We start from the raw sequence: 18,655 nt of genomic DNA, 5'->3' as shown, positions 1-18,655 counted from the left end.
GAAGTGCTGCGATCGTGTTGTGATCATCTGGCCCTGGTGCTACATACAGGGTGTCCCAGAAAACGTGTCATTGAATTATAATCAAAAACTACGCCACCTATAATCATGCGGTCAACAGCATTTGTTGTTATTAGTCTTTTGCCTACCTTCTAATGTGAATGTCATGTACTCCAAGTTTAATTATGTAAATGCGAATGTATGCGAACTGAACTGAAATTTGCCAAGGAAAGGTCACTTTTTTACCCCACCAATATGAAAAGCGTGCCGAATTCACTCAAATTCATGATATATTCGCAGTGATATTCACGAGCTATCCCATCGAAAAAAATAGCCGAATATCATGCTCTTTGGAGCACCGGACCATAGCGCGCGATGACTTTTTGAGCGCAATCGCTCTCAGTGCGACGAAAGGAGGTTCCGAAGCCAGCCCACAGAGTGATAGTAGAAAAAGTAGTAGTAGTACCTAAAATTGGGAGAGGGAGAGCATTATCCCAGCGAAAGTCGGATGTGATAAGCCGTGCCTGTTTCATTTCTTTCTGCTGTGTCGGGGAGGGCTGGGTTTCCAAACTCCTTTCGTCCGGCTGACAAAGATTGCGCTGAAAAATTCATCGTGCGCTATTCTGTGCGCCCTCCGTAGAGCATGATGTTCGGCCATTTTTTTCGATGGGATAGCCCCTGAATATCCCTGTCAATTATCATTAATTTAACTAATTTGGAAACGCTCTTCACATTGGTGGGGTAAAAAAGTGACCTTTACTAGGCAAATTTCCGACTTAAGCTCGCAAAAATTTACATAATTAAACTTACGTTACACGACATTCACATGAGGAGGTGGCAAAAACCCAGTAAGAACAAATGCCATGGACAGCATGACTCTAGGTGGTGTAGTTTTTCATTAAATTTAATTACACGTTTTCTGGGACACCCTGTATGTGGCTATGTTACTTCATTCATTCCGACATTCACGGGCTACACCCGGTGTGTCATTCTTGGCATTCGACGGTTTGCGGATGGAATCCTCAGCTGTTCCTTTTACCGCGACCATCGTACTGTCACGGAAGATCTCATGTCATGTTTCGAGTCTCTGGTTTCAGATCTACATTGCCCCATCCCCCAGTTCCGAAGTTGCGGTTTGACTTTACGTGCAAATACAGACTCTGAGAACGAAGAAAATAGGGCCACAATACATCTGTGCTGCCTTTTGGACTCTACAGTTTTACGGTTTCGAATGCAAAAAAAAAAGAATGCACAAGAAGCACAAAGCGGAAGAGAAAGAAAACTGTACCGGAAATGACTCCGCACTCGTGGCCTGCACTGCGCTGGGGTCTTAACACAGGAGGAATCAGGGCAGCATTTCTGAAAAAAAAAATGCTTCTAGCTCTTCTTGTCACCTCATGCCTCATTTGTCAATGTCTTGCATGTGTGCCATAGTGTAACTCATTCTGTGTGCAGTGTCATCGTCACAGCCAACAAGAAAATGTTTGCAAGACCACCATCTGTCATTGCCTATACCTCGTCCAGTCGCTGGTCAACTTCGTTTGATGCAAAGCATTAATTGCAGTATGCGTTTCAGACTACCAGTTCAAAGATGGATCCATAAAATGTGGCTTTGTCTGAAAGACAGTCCAGAGCTTATTGTAAATATCGCTTTACAGTGTTATGGTCTGTAACACTTAGGGCTGTTGAAGATGACCTACATTAAACTACAATTGATTTTCTTCCTCCTCATTCCAAACGCCCTCTCCATCTTCACTTGTTTCTTGAACTGCCCTCATCCAAGAAACAATCCTGCAGACGCCCATGATGACAACTTGGTCCCACGATGTGCAAATCAAATCAACCGTTCAAAAAATGTCAGTCAGGTAGGCTGTACTGATAAAGAGCGATAGGGAGAACCTTACATGATTCTGCATGAGGACACCATCGGCAGGGGGCCAGTGGAGACAAGCTGTGGTCAGCTGCTGTGCTGGCAATGTTTTGCTGCGGCAGTTGGCTGACCATGACCTAGTAGTATAACAGTAGCTCAGGTGGCTGACTCGTCACAGAAGGCATTTACTTTCTGCATCTTGGTGGCGTCTACTCTATCTGGTGCACCTACTAAACGGCATGTTCCTATACGCGGCTCGTAGGTGACGCTGAACGTTATTTTCCTGGCATCTTGCTCCTTGCGTGCACTTTTCAAGAGCGCTACTTTTTCACAGCATATAAACGTGTACTGTGTGGAGTCTATGAGCCTTTGCAAGTCATCACTGTCTCTGTAATGGACTACTGCCACAAACTTAATGGTCTGCGAGGAAGAAATATCGTTGTGAGCATGCTCAGTTAGTGCAGCGGGCAACCCATTCATAGGTTATGCCACAAAAATGTTACTGAGAAGTGGATACCTTTCTGCAGTATAGTAAAGTCTATGTTCCTAAGAAAAGGGCATTGTCACTTGCAGGGTCGCATTCTTCAGTGACCCTTTGCTCGAACCTATCCTCAGTCTATCATCTAAACCTGTCTATACTTAGCCGACCTAGACCTAGCCGAGGAAATCGCTTGTGCTCTACTGGAGTACTATGCAGTAGTGCTGGCGTTTTCTTGAAGTGAAACATGGTAATGCCCTGAACTGCTGGGTCAAAAGCACCCACAGATATAGTTTACATATTAGGAGCCAGCCTATGAGGTCTTCCACCAATTGTGAGAAGTAGCCAAGCACCCCAGATTAATAAGAACACATACTGAAATTCTAGACCAATGAGTGGAATAGACCAATATGTGGTCGGGGTGGTCTCTGACATCTTGGGTCAGTGTAGCCAATCAGCAGAAAGAGATGCCAGAAAATGCATGCGATTGGTGTGAAGGTCAGCGGTCAAGTAGGCGCAGCCATTGCGTGGAATAAACCAATCTGTCATACTGCAGATTAAGTAGTGCTGAGTAACTAGTGCCTGAATAAGTAGTGGTAAGTAGCACCACAAGGATAGTAGCTACACTATAAGGTGGTGCACGTGAAAGAGAATGTGGGCAGAATGTTCATCCTGGGCTGACTTCTAGGGGAACAAGGACAAGGCAGTGGTGATCAGTGGGTGGTGAACAAAGACAAATATGCACGGCTGGCGCACCATAGACCAAACAGCGTGAAGGGGCAGGTCTATGACGTAGCTGGAACCAGCTAATGGTATGGAGTTTGCTTGAACTGGATACAACTAGCTTGCACAACATTAGAAAAAGTGGTTATGTCTTGTGCTAGATCTCTACTACTAGCTTGCACAAGATTAGAAAAAGTGGTTATGTCTTGTGCTAGATCTCTACTACTAGCTTGCACAAGATTAGAAAAAGTGGTTATGTCTTGTGCTAGATCTCTACTACTACAAACGTATGGCCGCGTTGGGCCCATCTATAGTTCAGTGCTGCTAGGTTAAATTGTGTGTATTATGGGAAATTAGTAATTGACTGAGAGGTGTAGATATTAAGCTACCATTTAGTACAGATACTTTAACGCATTTTGATTTGATGAAAATAACATGCGTTATGCGGGTACACAGGTGCTTGAGCATTGGTGAAAAGTGTTTTGCCATCGCTTACTCTTCGACAAAGACAGGGTGAAATAATTTGTTTATTTGTCATCCCTAGGAAACAAAGAACAAGAAAAACCGTGGGGCGTGTCCAATAGCTTTCGCTAGTATAATGTATAATGTAGTATAATGTATATGTATAATGTATATGTATATATATGTATAATGTATATGTAGTATAATGTATAATGAGGAAGTGTCTATAATAGTGAGTCTATTTAGTAGACGTTAGAAGCCTGCCTAGCTCTACCTTTAAAATACCTCCAATATCTCCGCGCAGGAGTACACCCAACCCGACAGTGTGCACACTGTCGAAACTGTACAGTGCTTCTTGCTCCAGTGTCCCTTTAATGACCACCTTGTCAGACCACTCCGCCAGATCCCTCTAACCCTGCTGGGAAGCACTGTATCGTTACCGTCAGTACTATCTTTCGGGGCGACACATAATGGGAGGTAGCGCAGTGTGCTGCATTCTGTATTTTATATGTATATCAATCACTCTGTTTTTAGCTTTTTCGAAAGAGCACAAGTGTGTCTTTTCCGATACTTAGAACTAGTGCTTTTAGATGTCACGAGCACTGGCTAATCTCCGATTTCGGGACGAGGAGAAAGAAGGTGGTGTCTGTAAGAACAAAGAAGTGGCTCATGGCCATTATCTCATTGGCAGAAGAAGAAGAAGAAGAAGAAGAAGGATCACTGGCGAATCTCCCTTTGGGGATCAAGGCCAATGGACGAGGAAGAAGAAGAAGCATTCCTCCTGTCATTTTGGAACAACAATGGTCATGTGAGTTTCTGACCTGTTATTTGAGCCCTTGCATTTGGTTTGCTGTGTGTGGCATGTGATCGTAGGACCTTATGAGAGGCACCCGTAGAGATAAAATGTCTACTAACTCGCCCAATTGAATATGTACTTCCAGCATTTTAAACGATAGCCAAGATGGTGTTGGAATTATATTTCTAGCATTTTTGTTATTGAACTTTTTTACAAAGTTCAGCAAATCACCTAACGCCTTTACGCCATTACTCCAATGGAAAAATAGTGGAGTACTTGCAGTAAAATTCTTGTAGGAAAGTCCGAGCACTGCAGTGGTGGTCCACGTCACAGCCGTTGGGACCAGACATAGAACTACGTGTGGCATTGATGATAATGTCGCGGTAAGCGCGGGCTATCACCTCTACCTAAAAGGTTCATCTAGAAGGTTCTGTAGCAGAATTATGTTCCTCTACGACACGCTTGCTTTGATTTCCCATTCGTGCAGACTTTGTCAGAAAACTCGCCGCACTATTTCTTTGCCAACGCGGACCATATGAAATATCATTTCCTTTGCTGCGACACGTGATACCTGATGACGTTCGTGCCCACAATTATGAGTCGCTTGCACTACTCTTACATTACCGGCCTCACCGGTCGAGACACACCACACATACCACAACGAAGGATTGCATTGTACGTTAGAATTTACCACAAAAGTGCTCCTTTAAGGCTTGGTGCGTGTGGCGTTAAGGGTTCGAGAAAGGTGTCGCTAATTTCCTCCTGCAGAGTCTGTGATGTCACCCATGGTATCCGAGGAGCCAGAGGAACCCGAAGCGTCCGAAGTGCCAGAGGTGCGTGAGGTGTCCGGAGATGGTAAGTTACTGCACCCTAGCCATTTCATGAACCATGAAGTAAGTTTACTCTCAAGAGTCCTACTGAATTTGTGTCATTGCACCCTGCGTGTCTCGCACAGTATTCTACTAAAATACTGTGCATCTATGTAATGCGGAAGTATCATGACTTTAAGCGTCTGGCAGCACTGCATCTCCAATTTGTATCGTCAACACAGCAGTTTTCCAACGTGAGAAGGAGAGCGGAGACGCACACTGTTGCCAGAAGGCAGACGCCACAGCTGTACTGTTGGAGACCCCGAAACTGTAAGGTCTCTAGAGAATCTGGAGAATAGAAGTAGAATCTAGAGGTAGAATCTCCTAATGCTCACTGACGGCATTTCTGGCACCTAGCCTTTAGCCGAGGCTGAAACAAACTGCAGCACTTGGAAAATGTTCGCAATGTCTAGACAGAATGTCATTATTTTTTAGGTGCGCAACAAGTGTCTATGCTCAGAACGTTTGTCACATAGCACTTGCAAGCATGGTGATGATTCGTGATGATCCGGGATCATGATCGGGGGTCTCGCGAGCGGCACTATGGTGTGGATAGTGTTAATCTGAGTTCACCTCTATTTTCTTACTGACAGATGGCGCCGGCGCAGAAGGAGGAGACGACGAAGGTACGTGCTAGTTCACTCATTAATTCTAATCCAGAATAAAATGAGGGATTGCTATCGCTGCTGTCAACTTAGACAAGACGACAGCTTGCAAAATATCAGCATGCCACATGTCATAGCCACAGGCTGGCACTTCACTAGAAATTCATTCGTCACGTTATGGCATAATGTCTATCACACCAAACTTATCAACCCCCTTGAAAGCCCATCGTAGAACGTTTGCTTCAAAACCTGTACCCAAAAAACCTTTATGCTTCTGTGATATTGATGGTGAACGACTGCCATGATCGCTTTCACAGTGAATTAGCCACCATCTGTGTGATGCTTCTGTTATGACACTCTTCATGATACGATACTACTGCGAAACTGGTCTCGATAGCAATGTGGGGACATCTTGTAATGCTCTAAAGGTTGGTGAATGTTCTACTCTGCAAGCTAAAGGAAATATCACCTTGGTGAATGTAGTGTTGAAAGGCGTGGCTAAGCGATTTAGGCCACATCCATTGGGGGAGCAACACCTCTGCAAATGGACGCATTTGTGAGTGCCAAAAGATGGGCTTGGGACGTTGACGTGATGACACGCCAGCGCTTCAAGCGACCGGGGTAGTGAACGCATGCCCCGTGTCCTTGTAGCTGCATGAGGAGTGTACAAGTGGCTCTGCATGAACTTGAACTAACGCTTCTTTTTCTCTTACGTTTAGAGAGAAAGTGAGTATTTCAATATTTCATGCTTTTCTGGGTACCTTGTAGGCCAGGTTGAAGGCGCGTTGACATATACATGCAGTGATTTTTCCATTCTTTACCCACAAATATTTCGCGACACCGCCCTTCCTTCCTGTGTTCGAAACACGTGCGTATGCCTCCTTGTCTGGTTCTGGATAAACCACTGTAAACAGATAGCTTCTCGTCGAATGAACCTCCACCAGACACAATGAGGGGATGGAATATTGAAAAAAAACTCAACTGTGCTTGGACTTTCTTTTGTAATGCATCATCATTACTCACTAGTCTCTGAAAGTGATACATTAGAGTACTTTTCATGCTTATTAATACATTAAAAATGCCACTACCTTCATCGAGTAATGACTACTTTTGCATTCCATTTTCTCAGACGCCTCTAAATGAGCAATGAAAAGTAAATAAGCAACTATAGATAAGAATTGCAAAACGCATTGCCAAAACTACACAAACGGCCCTCGAAGCGTAGGGGCCCTCAAAGGGTGATTTATTATTATCAAACTTATTCACAAAATTGAAGGAAGTGCGAAACGTAATTTCTGACGTCTGCAGACAAATTCTCAAAATAAATGATAAATTTCTGGCACCAATTACTAGTACTAGAACCCATTGAGATCTTACATTCAAGACTTATTTTATGCAAATTGAGCAATTCCTTGTGGAGCTGTACGGCTTGAAAAATGCATGACAAATGCCATTGGGGTAGGAGGGTGTTGCACTCTCTTTTCAGCCATGTAGCTTGTTACGCCTTATCTTACTTTTTTTTCTAAGAGAGTGGAACAGTTTTGTGCAGATGAATAACTATTGCAGAAACTGCACATAAATGTTTCAACAAAGTTTTCTGCACGCCAAATTGAACAATGATTGCCAATTATATTGCGTGTGTCAGACTTGAAAATGCCGTCACTCTGTATTTACGTTCAAAAACGTTTCATTTTAGGAAGAAAATAATTACTATTGCCGCTGCCGTAGGATGCCTCCTTCTCGCCAGTGGCTTGATTATCATGACGATCATTCTCGCTGGCTCAGACAGTAAGCGATTATCCTGTTATTCTGTTAGTGTTGACCATATCCATATCCTGTTCCATAGCCATGTCCTGTATGGTAGCCAATCAAAAAAGTGCCTATAGGTGCAAACATGTGAATGAGAACAGTTCCTATTGCACGAGGAAAGGTTGTAACAGTGAGATATATGAGATCGAGCAACGAATATCCATTGCCAGATCTCTATAATGAAATTAACCGAAACCCAACAAGAAAGTGCTACGAGAAGTCAACCCCCATGTGTGGGGGCGGGCGGGGGAAGGTTGTCCTCCCGACACCTTGGTTGTCGCTTGGCTCGTGTGATTTCCGTGGAGAAAGCCTCGCTTCTGGGTCTTGCTGTCCTAATAGCGCTTTTTACGTAAACGAAAATCTGTAAAACAACGAGTGATGAAGATAACCGACGTCGAATACCAGTGTTTCCTATGCATTAACAGGAACGCATTATCCGCATTAGCTACGCATTAGCCCGAAACTTTTTGCTTCATTTTCTAGCTGGAGAAACCTCAGACGAAGCTGAAGAGAAGGATAAGTATGAAGGTTACGCACCACGACCGCTGATGCCGCGCCCTAAAACCACCCCACCTCCTATCCCCACCAAGACATCGACGAAAGCGCGAATAACGACAACGACTACAAGAACCACAACAAGCACAACAACCACAACAGCCACACCGACCACGACTGGTAAGCAGCATAGCAGAGCGTGTTCTAGCTCTCTGGGTGCTTAGAAGGAGCCCATCTATGGCACGTTCAGCCCTTTTCTTTCTCTCTGGTGGGCTCTTGCATTAGCACCTGGGGTGCACACTGAAACTAGGTGGTATGGCATGACCCACCCAGCCCAGAGGCCATTTAGCAAATCATCCAATAAACTTGCCTCTGGCTTCTTCGCCTGTACTGCCTGCCCAATGATATAGAAGCGCTGAAGTGCCTGTCGTTCACTTTGGTGGCGACAGTTTCCGAGGATTGTGATCTCCGCGTGGTTGACTCAGGTGCCGTGCTCATGCAGCTGGCTAGGTACAGGACAGGATATGGCACACAACGCTCAGTAGGGAAGGTTGTAGCGGTTCCTTCCCCGAGCGCAAGTGGTTCCTTGAATCTTGAGATGTGTAGCGCCCCCATGCAGCTGATTTTGTCTAATTGGGGAGCCACGCTGTAGTTGTGTAGACCGATATTGTTTTTCTTCTGCCAGCAAACGACACGCATTGCTCGAGTCCGTCGCATACAAATCACCGCGTGTTACTAGAGTTGGTCATTTCTTCAAGGACCGTGCAGAGTACAAGGCGCCCCTGCAATGGGAGTAAAGGATCCAATGCGCTTGAGTAGTATAGTACTAGTACCGATTACACGCTTGATGGCGCTTCGCGCACGTTCACTGCGGAGCCACGTATTAAAAGGGGACTCTGGCCGTTAGGCGGAAGCCAAATGTGAGGCTCGACCTGTCAATCAATGTTTTCCGTGCATTTCATTGGTTGCCGTTTTCTATGGGGGCCGCCATGTCACCAAAATCATGAAAGTGTTCCTTGGAACGGCGAAGCAGGGCTTACTTATATTCAGCTTCAAATTTCGCTTCGCCATTATTTACGCGAAAATTATATATTTCGTCGCTAACGTTAGGCCTAGCGAAGATGTAGTGATCCCAAGAAAATAGCAGGTCTTAATTCGGTAACAAATGGAGGAAGGTTACAAATGTTTTGTCCTTTTGCAGGTACCATTCCGCATTACTTCATTAAGTGTACCGTGGGAGAGATGTTCAAGTATGACGACAGTTACAAGTCTGCGAACTGTGATTACTTCATCTTCGACAGCGTCATTCCAACGGCAAGTGGATTAATTGGGTCTGAGGATCAGCATGCCTGGATGGCGTTCAACAGCGTGAGTTTCGGTTTCTGCAATTCCAGGTCTGCGAGGCAAACTTTTCTGGTCTACTACCGTCGCAAGTGCGACCTACCCAAACAGTATTTTTGTCTTGTCCTATAGCACACATCTTTGTGGTCTCGCGCAATAACTCGGAAGAATATTTTGTTAATGACCCTTGTGAATTGTCTACAGAAGACGCAATTTCAGGGGTGTATTCCACGGATTCGCTGTTTTCACTGTACTGTCATTGCATCTCCAGATGGCAATACCTCTATCATCACCATCTGTCAAATGAATAAGACCTTCGCTTATATCCTCGGCACATTTACGAAAGTAATGTTCGTGCCACGTAGGATGTAAACGACGACACAGCATGCATACCGCGGTTCCTGCCGTGCATCCCCTGCCGTCAATACGTCTGAAATTAGAAACTGTAGCCTCGAAATTCCCTTACCCAACTAAAACGAACTTGGTGCCTGCTCCTATGTTTTGATACAGATCATTCATCGAATTCAAACAGAATACAAATACAGTCGGACCTCGTTTTATGAACCCTCGATATACGAATTCCCTCAACTTACGAACGGCTCCACAGGGAACCAAACTTTTTCCGTGTATTTTGACCTCGTTTTACGAACCCTCCATATCCGAACTATGAACGGATTATGAGGGAACGGACCCAAAGTAGCCAAGCCATTCTGACCTCGATATACGAACGGGCGTTATGAACGTACAGAGGACAGGCCAATGGACCGGAGGATAATGAAAGTTCCTCAATACATGCTGCCAAGGTCAAACATATACAATGTCCGAACGCCACTACGTTCCACAAACATGATTCACCATTTCCTGAAAGAATAATTCGGGCGTTTACAGCCGAATGGTTGTGAATTTGGACCAGGTCTCCGAGATGGTAACATCTTGCCGTCCCAAGAAAGCGTTCAGTCCTGACACCCGGTGACAAGCGTGATATTTGCCGTTGGAAACAGTCTCATCCGCGCGCGATACGGTACTTTGAGGACCGGGTGCATGAGTCAAGTGTCAGACTTCTGTCATCTCTTCTAAACAGGATAGACACTGCAGAAAGTATGGTGCAAAGCACAATTACGCAGTATTTTCAAAAATAAAACTTATTCAAATCAATTTCCCTTGGTTTTGTGAGGTATTTGTGCACTGCAGACCTCGGACCTCGATTTACGAATACCTCGATTTACGAACGATTTTCTGAGAAACGAAGGGTGTTCGTAAAGCGAGGTTTGACTGTACATCGTTCCACTTCCCATTCTTCTTTTTTTCTGCAGTAGGGCCAACCCTTACTGTGCCTCATTTATGGCCCTTGTTTATTTTTGTTTTTCTGATTAAAGATCGCTTACAGTGAGGCTGCCCTTTTTTTCTGCCTTTGCGCTTGTCGTACTGGCAAGCTGTTACTCGGCAGTGCACAATTTTTCCTGAGATCAGCTACTTCTTAGCAACTTCTCTGACAAGCCACAGCCTTTCACTCGTATCGAAATTCCATGACAATTCTCAGATTTCCAGGTTGTTAGACACTATATGTATGTGTGTATATATGTATGTATGCATGCACGTAGATACAGTAGATAAAAAATTGTAAACGTGTCATTTCCTGTCAGCATCTGTATATACACTCTTTTGCAAGTGTGCTGCTCTTTTGCTCTGTAGTTACTAGCTTCGACTTCCGCCATTTGTGTTATGGAACCAAATAACACAAACAAACGAAATATATTCGTCACTGTTTGTATCTGGGATAACAACAATGCAAATAGCATATACTTTATACTTTGGCGGTCACTCACAAAAGGCCACTATGTCCAATAAATACATGTAGTCAATGGATGGAAACCTGCGTATTCAGAAACGTGACAACGCCACAGTACTACTGCTATCGCAGACAGTGCCCTGGCTGTGCGAACCAGTCGAAATCGGTGACATGTGGTTGTACCTTCAACGACACACAACATGAACAGACACCTTTCAGAAACAGTCGCTGAAGTGAAATCCTATGCACCTTATACATAGTTGCAGTACGTGCAATAAATTGCAACAGTTTTTGGTCAGTTTTGAAGGAGTCTGAGGTACAGAATTAATCTAGTCAGTGGTACAGAAAAGATAAAGTGATAGAGAGAAATTGCGGTACATTTATTACAACTACTTGTTAAACAGACATGTGTCGCTATTTGTAAACAAATTTTAGAAAACAGAACCCCCGGAAGAGGAAGCTCTCTGACGAAGTGTACGAAAAAGGTATGCGCGAATAGTATATAGAGAATATGTAGTGGGAATTAAAGGCTAAAGGGAAACCTGGAAAGTTTAAGTTGGCTGACCAGAGCAAAGACGAGCAGACGACAGTAGAAAGAGAATAAATGTCGTCATTGTTCGTGCCTTGCACAAAAATACGTCTTCCAGATGACGTGGACAGGAAGTCCGAAGCCGGAACTTGGAGTTTCGTTTCCGGGAAGTGATGTCGACCAGTTGACTGCTGCCATCTCGCAGACTGTCGCCCTGAGTGCATTGAAAAATCTCTTCACAAAAGGATTCAGACTGTTCGGCGTTCTCAACTGCTTCGGAACCGCGTCCCTACTTTCTAGTAGCAGATCTGCGTTCGAAGGCTTGTTTGATGTAAGTAAATCCTGTAGCAGAAACAGCGGGAAGAAAAAGCATTTCCCAAAACGTCTGACCATTGCAAACAACCTGATCCATAACACAGCTTTGCTTTGGATATGCATGAGAAAAAGGAAATGTAGGAGAAAGTACGTGACAAAGTGTCTGTGGTTGCGCGCTTTGCCCCCTTGAAAGTACCTTGCCCACTCCCACACACGCACACATGGACAAATCTTGGGAATACCCATAGTGCAGGACCTATAGAAAACAAGAAAAATCTCTCCACATACGACTGATTTCTTTACTAGTTTGAACCGCACCGGCTTTCAACAAACATAACAAAATACAGTTAACGTTTCGGGTCCCATTCGGGTCCCATCATCAGAATGACGCTGTCCTGGTCGTCACCGGGTATTTACGTAGAAGAGGAGCGTAGCATTCTGGGAGGGGGCCTGGTTGTCGATTGATAGCTTCTTTTGTTTTCTTTATGTGCCATGACTCCAGTTGTCTCCTCACCCCCCATTTGTTCTTTTTCGCCAGAATGCATGGGTTGTCAAGGTCTAACACGTGTCCTGTTTTGCGCGCGTGTTCACACAGTTCTGTTGGGTTTGTTGCTGATTTCTCGATATCTTTCTTGTGTTCCTTCATTCTTGTTCGTGTTTTCCTTCCTGTTTCTCCGATGTACACGGCAGGGCAATCTTGACAAGATACCTTGTATACAACGCCTCGTTCTTCTTCCGGTGGTGTTCTGTCCTTGGGGTGGCTTAGTACGTTCCTCAGTGTTGTCGTGGGCTTAAATGCAGTTTTAATGTTCACCTGGGAGAGCACCCGTCTAATTGGTTCTGACACACCCTTCAGGTAGGGGATGGTAACGTACATGGGTCTTTCTTGACTACTTTCCGCCTGTTCCGGGCGTGTATTCATCATTCGGTGGTATGTATCACAGATAAATTGCTCGGGGTATGCCCTTCTTCGTAGATCCGCTTTGGCCTTTGTTATTTCTTCATGTCTTGTCTGATGGTCTGAAGGGATCTTCATGGCACGTGAAAGCAGGGAACGAACAACCGATCGCTTGTGTTCAAGAGGGTGCCCCGAACCATAATGCAGGACCTGACCTGTGTCGCACGGTTTTCTGTAAACCGAGGTCTTCAAGTTTCCGCACGGGTCTCTTTGCACGAGGACATCCAAAAAGGCGATATTTTTCTCTTTCTCCTCCTCGCACGTGAACTGGATGTTAGGATGAATGTTGTTCAGCTTGTCAAAGAATGTGTTGGTGAAATTCTTCTTAATAATCACAAATGTGTCGTCAACATAACGTCTGTAAAAGGTGATGAATTGTCCTGCGTCCTCTAAGGCCTTGTCTTCAACAAACTCCATGACTAAGTTGGCAATGGTCGTTGAAATTGGGCTGCCCATGGGGCATCCGTCGGTTTGTTTAAAGAACCTGCTCTTGAATTGGAAGAAGGTTTGTCCGAGGCATAACTTTAAAAGTTCTAAAATGTCTTCAACTGAAAGATCAGTGCGGTCTTCTAAGTCAACGTCAGCTCTCAGCTTCGTTCGAACTATGGACAGAGCTACGTCAATGGGCACGTTTGTAAACAGGGAGATGACATCAAAGGACATCATGACGTCGCCATCGTCTATGCGGATGTCACGGATGAGCTCACAAAATTCCGCAGAGTTCTTCACCGACCGGTCGTTCTTGTACATTAAAGGTGCCAACAGTTCAGCCAGGAATTTAGACACGTTATAGGACGGTGCACCTATGAAGGACACAATGGGGCGCAGAGGACAATTGTTCTTGTGAACTTTCGGTAGGCCATATATCTTCGATGTCGCTCCGTCGGAGGTGAAAAGTTTCCAGTACAGACTGTCCGTAATTACTTTCTTAGTTCTGAGTTTCCTGAGCGCGGCAACAATCTTTCTCTCAGATGCAGCTGTTGGGTCACCCGATAGTTCGCTGAAATGGGAGCGGTCTTGAAGGATGGACTCCATCTTGCTGTCGTAATCGTCACGATTCAGTATCACAGTCGCTTTGCCTTTATCGGCGGGCAAAATAACAATTGTATCGTCGTTGCGAAGGTCTTTTAGAGCATTCTGTTCAGCTTTTGTGATGTTTTTAGGCGGAAGGTTTGCGTTCTGTAGTATTCCGATTACTTTGTTCCTCGCCGCTATGGCTGCTGTTTTATCTTTGACTTGCCGCAGTCTGTCTTCTACTTCCGCGGTTCTACGTCTGCGGTTCAAACTAGTAAAGATGTCTACTCCCGGCAATTGGACTATATTCAGATACGACTGATTATCCAGCTTACATTTTTCAGAAAATACTCTCCTCGATGGGCGCACCCCAAAGGGGTGCTCGGGGTGCATTCTTCATTGGACTGCACCTGTCGGCGGGATCGACAGCGCAGAGCGCTTCACTCATGCAGTATGCAACCGCTATCAAGTAAGCAGATTGTACAGGTTGTTAAACAAAAGTTTACGGAGCACGCGAGCGACGTACTTTTTCTTCAGTGCGACATCCTAGCGGCTACCGAAAGCGGGTGAGTTCACTGTTTCGAAGGGATGGAAGGGTACGCTGCAAGGGACACAGAGTGGTTGTTCCGGTGTCGCGTGAATGCTCTTGGGAAGTGGAAGCTGCCGCTACTTCTGTGTATTTCAGGCAGTGTACCCTTCCACCCCTCCGAAACTCACCCACTTTTGGCGGCCGCTAGAGTGTCGCACCAAAGAAAAAGTACGGCGTTCGCGTGCTCCGTATACTTTTGTACCAACCTGTACACCAGAGAGTGTACAGATTGGTACTCTTAATTGGACGGCTGAACAAAAATGTCAAATTTTATTGCCCCATCATGCTTAAACCTGACGTTGCAACCTTGTATGAGCAACCTATATGAAAATATGTATTGTATGATTGTATATGTACTATACGTCTGAAAATATGCAGTGTATGCATGTTTTATGAAAATATATACTCTATTAAAATATTACTTTCAAAAGCGTACAACTCAATTTTAGAAAATGTGGAACAGATTAGCGAAGTAGCAGAATGAGGACTTGCGCCGCCGAACGGTGGACAGCATCAACAACGGAGTCCAAAGTGATATCGCATTGTTTGATATGTAGGAGGACGCGATTTACCACACCCCACTATACCGCCCAGATCTTTGGAAGCTTTCGGCAGATATGGAGGAAAATGAACAGAGCGGTTACAACGTGACTGTTATAATACACACACACACCCTTTCTGCACCCCGTTTCTCCACAAACAGTTGGTCGTACAAAAAAATTTACCAGCTGTCCTTCTCGACATGACCCGTTACTCAGTGCGAAGTGTAAGTGCGGAAAAGCTAACAGATTAGTGTGGTTTGCTGAACCAACCAAATCGCTGAGTCGGCTGCCTTGAGCTACCGTAGTTCGAATGCTTCACTGTGTGCTTTTGCTATACGAATGACGCTCCGTTCGGATTCAGTTCTGATTCCCGTGTGCTCTGGTGTGGATCGTCGTGCGAGTGGATGTATCTCTTTGCAGACACCTGGACGTGCTCATTCTTCAGACTCACATCACTCCGCCACCCGCAGTGAATGCGAGCGACTGCTTCATCTACCCGACTAGCTCGTGGTCGCAAACTCCTATCGAGAACGGCACCTATTCTTCAGTAGTAAGCGATGTATATGGTGAAAGTCTGTGCGCGTCTGTGAAACGGGGTGAAGGAGCGCTGAGGAGCTAGCAGGATATTACCATGATTCATGAGAGATAGAGCATTTTTGCCAAGAAATAATGCCATTCACAAGGCATAATACACGCCTGCATCGCCAAATTCCCAACATTACGCTTCAGAGCTGGGCATATGTACAAGCAGCACGGGCTCTGACAACACGGGATGTCCTCCAGGAGCAAATACATCACTGAGAAGAAATGAAATTAAATACTGCGTGCTTAGGCATGGTGCTATCTTGGGGTCTATTAGTGGGACGATGCTTATAGTGTAGAGATAATTGCTTCGCAATTATCTCTATTGAACTATGCTTTGTATATCTGCGTCTTGTCACAATACCAATATTTGCAGCAAAGGGCCGCCCAGATGCTTTCCGCTGCACCCAACACAAACCTGTCCTTTGGTATTTCCTTTTCGATGCGCGTCAACATCTATGAGCTTCCAACGGAAGCGACGACTTCATCGGCAGCTGCGAAACAAGCCTGTGCCTCTCGCAACTACGGAGACTTAAACAGCATGTGCGGTCCATCTGCTTACTCCACTTTCCTCCAGGACGATGACTGTATAAATATAGACTTCATAATCGGAAAGAAATTCGCCTACACGTTTAGTAACCAACCTTGCATCAACGTATTAGTAAGTGGTTTACAAAGCAACTGTCCGTAGACACAAGCGCTGTCTTGTCATGCTCAAATTCAGCACTGGGAACTAGTCTGTTGAAGGAACCAGAAGTCGCACATACGGCAGTGGTGAATCGTTTTAGGAATGCCCTCGGAATCGTTCTGCGTTTTACAGCGAGGCAAGCTGCGCGGATTTAGCTTCCACTATTACCTCACTAACAAACGATGTACTACCGCCACAAGCGGGGCTTCCGGTTCCTCAAATAGCCTCGTTGCCAGTGTTCAATATTTTTGTTTTCCCCAAGCAGGAATAGTGTTGTACAGTAAGAGGAGGGGGGGGGGGGGTCATCAAGCCGCAAATGCAAAGGTGGAAAGCGGCAGCTGCAGTTTCGTTTATGAATATAATTGGACCTTCATTGCGCGCCCCCAGTTTCCGACCTCGAAGCCTTTGGGTTTCCTGTTCAAATGCTGTTTTTGGTGCATGAATTCTCTTCACGTACAGATCTGTTCTTGTGCAGTCCTGGGCTTCTAAAGAGCGACGGCATCCCTCTTTTTCAGTACGATATGGCTAGGAAAGAAGTGCAAAAGAGTTCGAAGTTCGGCGTTCTGCTAGCGGACATCAATATGGACACCGCTGAATGTATACATTGGGAACGCCGGGAGACACTGTGGAGAGTTACAGAAGCGAGTAACTTGCTCCGCACCTTGCGTCGAGATTATCCCTGAAAGGCTGCACTTGGAGCTGCAAGCGAAAATGCGTTAATGATATTTGAATGGCTCACCGCTCGAGTAATAAAAGTGGTTGCCATATCGTCCTGTCCCACTTTCACCTATGGCGGTCAGCTCTTTCAGGTTCCTTGGTGTCCAGACTGCAGACCCTTAAGCCTGATTCACTACTGTGTTACAATGCGCTCCAGGAGGAAGAAGAATGTGAACGCATTGCAGCATAAACTATGGGGGACGGTAAGTAACGACAAAACCTGACCAGTATGAAGAGAGGCAGAGTCATCAGTCGCACGAGCAGCAGCTGTGTTGACTGACCACGATCTACTATAGTAGTGTGTCTGTGGAGGTATTAAGCAGGTATTTAGTATGTATGGCGTCGGCCTCTACTAAGCGCCTCGTAGGTGTCCTTGAAAGTCCGTCTTCATCGCGTGAGCCCATTGATCATGAGGAGAGTGGGCTATGCTTTGAAAAACTGAATGATGCTGTTTGGTAGAACGGTGTGAGCTAGAGCTGCTACTGCTGCGGTGATTCCCCGCCTGTTTGCTGGCAGTCGTCTATTCTCGTGGGATCCATACACCAGACTCACAGGGCGACAGGCGTCGTGACCGGTCAGTGTTTGAAGCATATACAGTCAACCGTCGATTTATGAACACCCTCGGGTCCCCAAAAAATCGTTCATAAGTCGAGAGATTCGTAATTCCGTTAAGTGAGTAGTGTCGAGCAAATGGAACAGCATTTCGGAGTTGGGATAGTGTTTATAATGCAACATATTGCATAATTTTGCTTTCGACCATGTCTTCCTATGCAACAGTCACACAAAGAAATGACGTTAGAGCTTTCACACTATTATGCAGTACTAAATTGTTTAATTTTGCTCTGGACCATGCCTACTGCTGTGTCGATCTTGGAACGAAGAGATGTAAGCATATTCGCGCTGGACTGGTCTCCACCAGTAATTTTAACCTCCGTTTATTAACCTGCGGGTGACAGCAAACACCTTATTCATCAATTGGGGTCAGGAACTCTTGGTTGCCCCTTGTGCGACTAGTTTGTTGTTCGGATTTCGTTTTCATTCGGGAAAACGTTTTGTCCGTTCAGGCGTCATTCATAAGGCCACTGAATAATCCCTTTGAAGGTTTCTGTTGACCTCGGAACGATCCGTTCATAAATAAAGGGCAAAAACGCTTGGCAACTGCTAGTTGGTTCCCAGGAAGTCCGACCGTTTTGAAGGAGCTCGACTTAGTGAGTGAACTGATCTCTCCACGAATGCTGGTTTTGCATATCCGGCGCCTCCTGCCCTCATGCACGGCCCAAGTCAATGCAGCATTGAGAGACCAAAGTTATTAAGTTTGAAGGAGAGATAAGATGCAAGTTAGGTAGTTGTACATGATGGAAAGGAGCTTAGAGACAAGGAACTGACAAGAAATATTGTTGTCCCATGTACGTCCCTTCCTTGCCTCGAAGTTCACTTCCTGCGATTAATAGCCTTTCTGCAAACACATAATCAACATTTTACAAACA

At 45.2% G+C, this 18,655-nt stretch overlaps 1 protein-coding gene and 1 long non-coding RNA gene across 2 annotated transcripts; both read left to right on the top strand.

The window, feature by feature from the left end:
• Positions 1-4,250: 4,250 nt before the first annotated feature.
• Positions 4,251-5,821, top strand: LOC135398293 (uncharacterized). Its single transcript, XR_010424063.1, has 3 exons — positions 4,251-4,338; positions 5,095-5,181; positions 5,789-5,821. It is a non-coding gene; the product is annotated as an uncharacterized LOC135398293 (long non-coding RNA).
• A 1,676-nt stretch (positions 5,822-7,497) lies between these two features.
• Positions 7,498-17,220, top strand: LOC135397234 (uncharacterized). The gene is made up of 8 exons (XM_064628668.1): positions 7,498-7,588; positions 8,093-8,284; positions 9,306-9,472; positions 11,882-12,094; positions 14,395-14,519; positions 15,602-15,731; positions 16,140-16,424; positions 16,967-17,220. The coding sequence occupies exons 1-8, from the start codon at positions 7,561-7,563 to the stop codon at positions 17,132-17,134; spliced, it is 1,308 nt and encodes a 435-aa protein (XP_064484738.1). The 5' UTR covers positions 7,498-7,560; the 3' UTR covers positions 17,135-17,220.
• Positions 17,221-18,655: the final 1,435 nt, after the last annotated feature.

Source organism: Ornithodoros turicata, chromosome 6, assembly GCF_037126465.1.
Source record: "Ornithodoros turicata isolate Travis chromosome 6, ASM3712646v1, whole genome shotgun sequence".
NCBI classification, from domain to species: Eukaryota; Metazoa; Arthropoda; class Arachnida; order Ixodida; family Argasidae; genus Ornithodoros; species Ornithodoros turicata.
This window is presented reverse-complemented; position numbering and strand designations above follow the sequence as displayed.

Bases quoted from the DNA above. Each gene is read 5' to 3' on its own strand.
- LOC135397234 (XM_064628668.1), top strand. From the start codon at position 7,561: ATGACGATCATTCTCGCTGGCTCAGACA. The intron at 8,285-9,305 runs GTAAGCAGCATA...GTCCTTTTGCAG, and splicing joins AGCCACACCGACCACGACTG to GTACCATTCCGCATTACTTC. The intron at 12,095-14,394 runs GTAAGTAAATCC...TACATTTTTCAG, and splicing joins CGTTCGAAGGCTTGTTTGAT to AAAATACTCTCCTCGATGGG.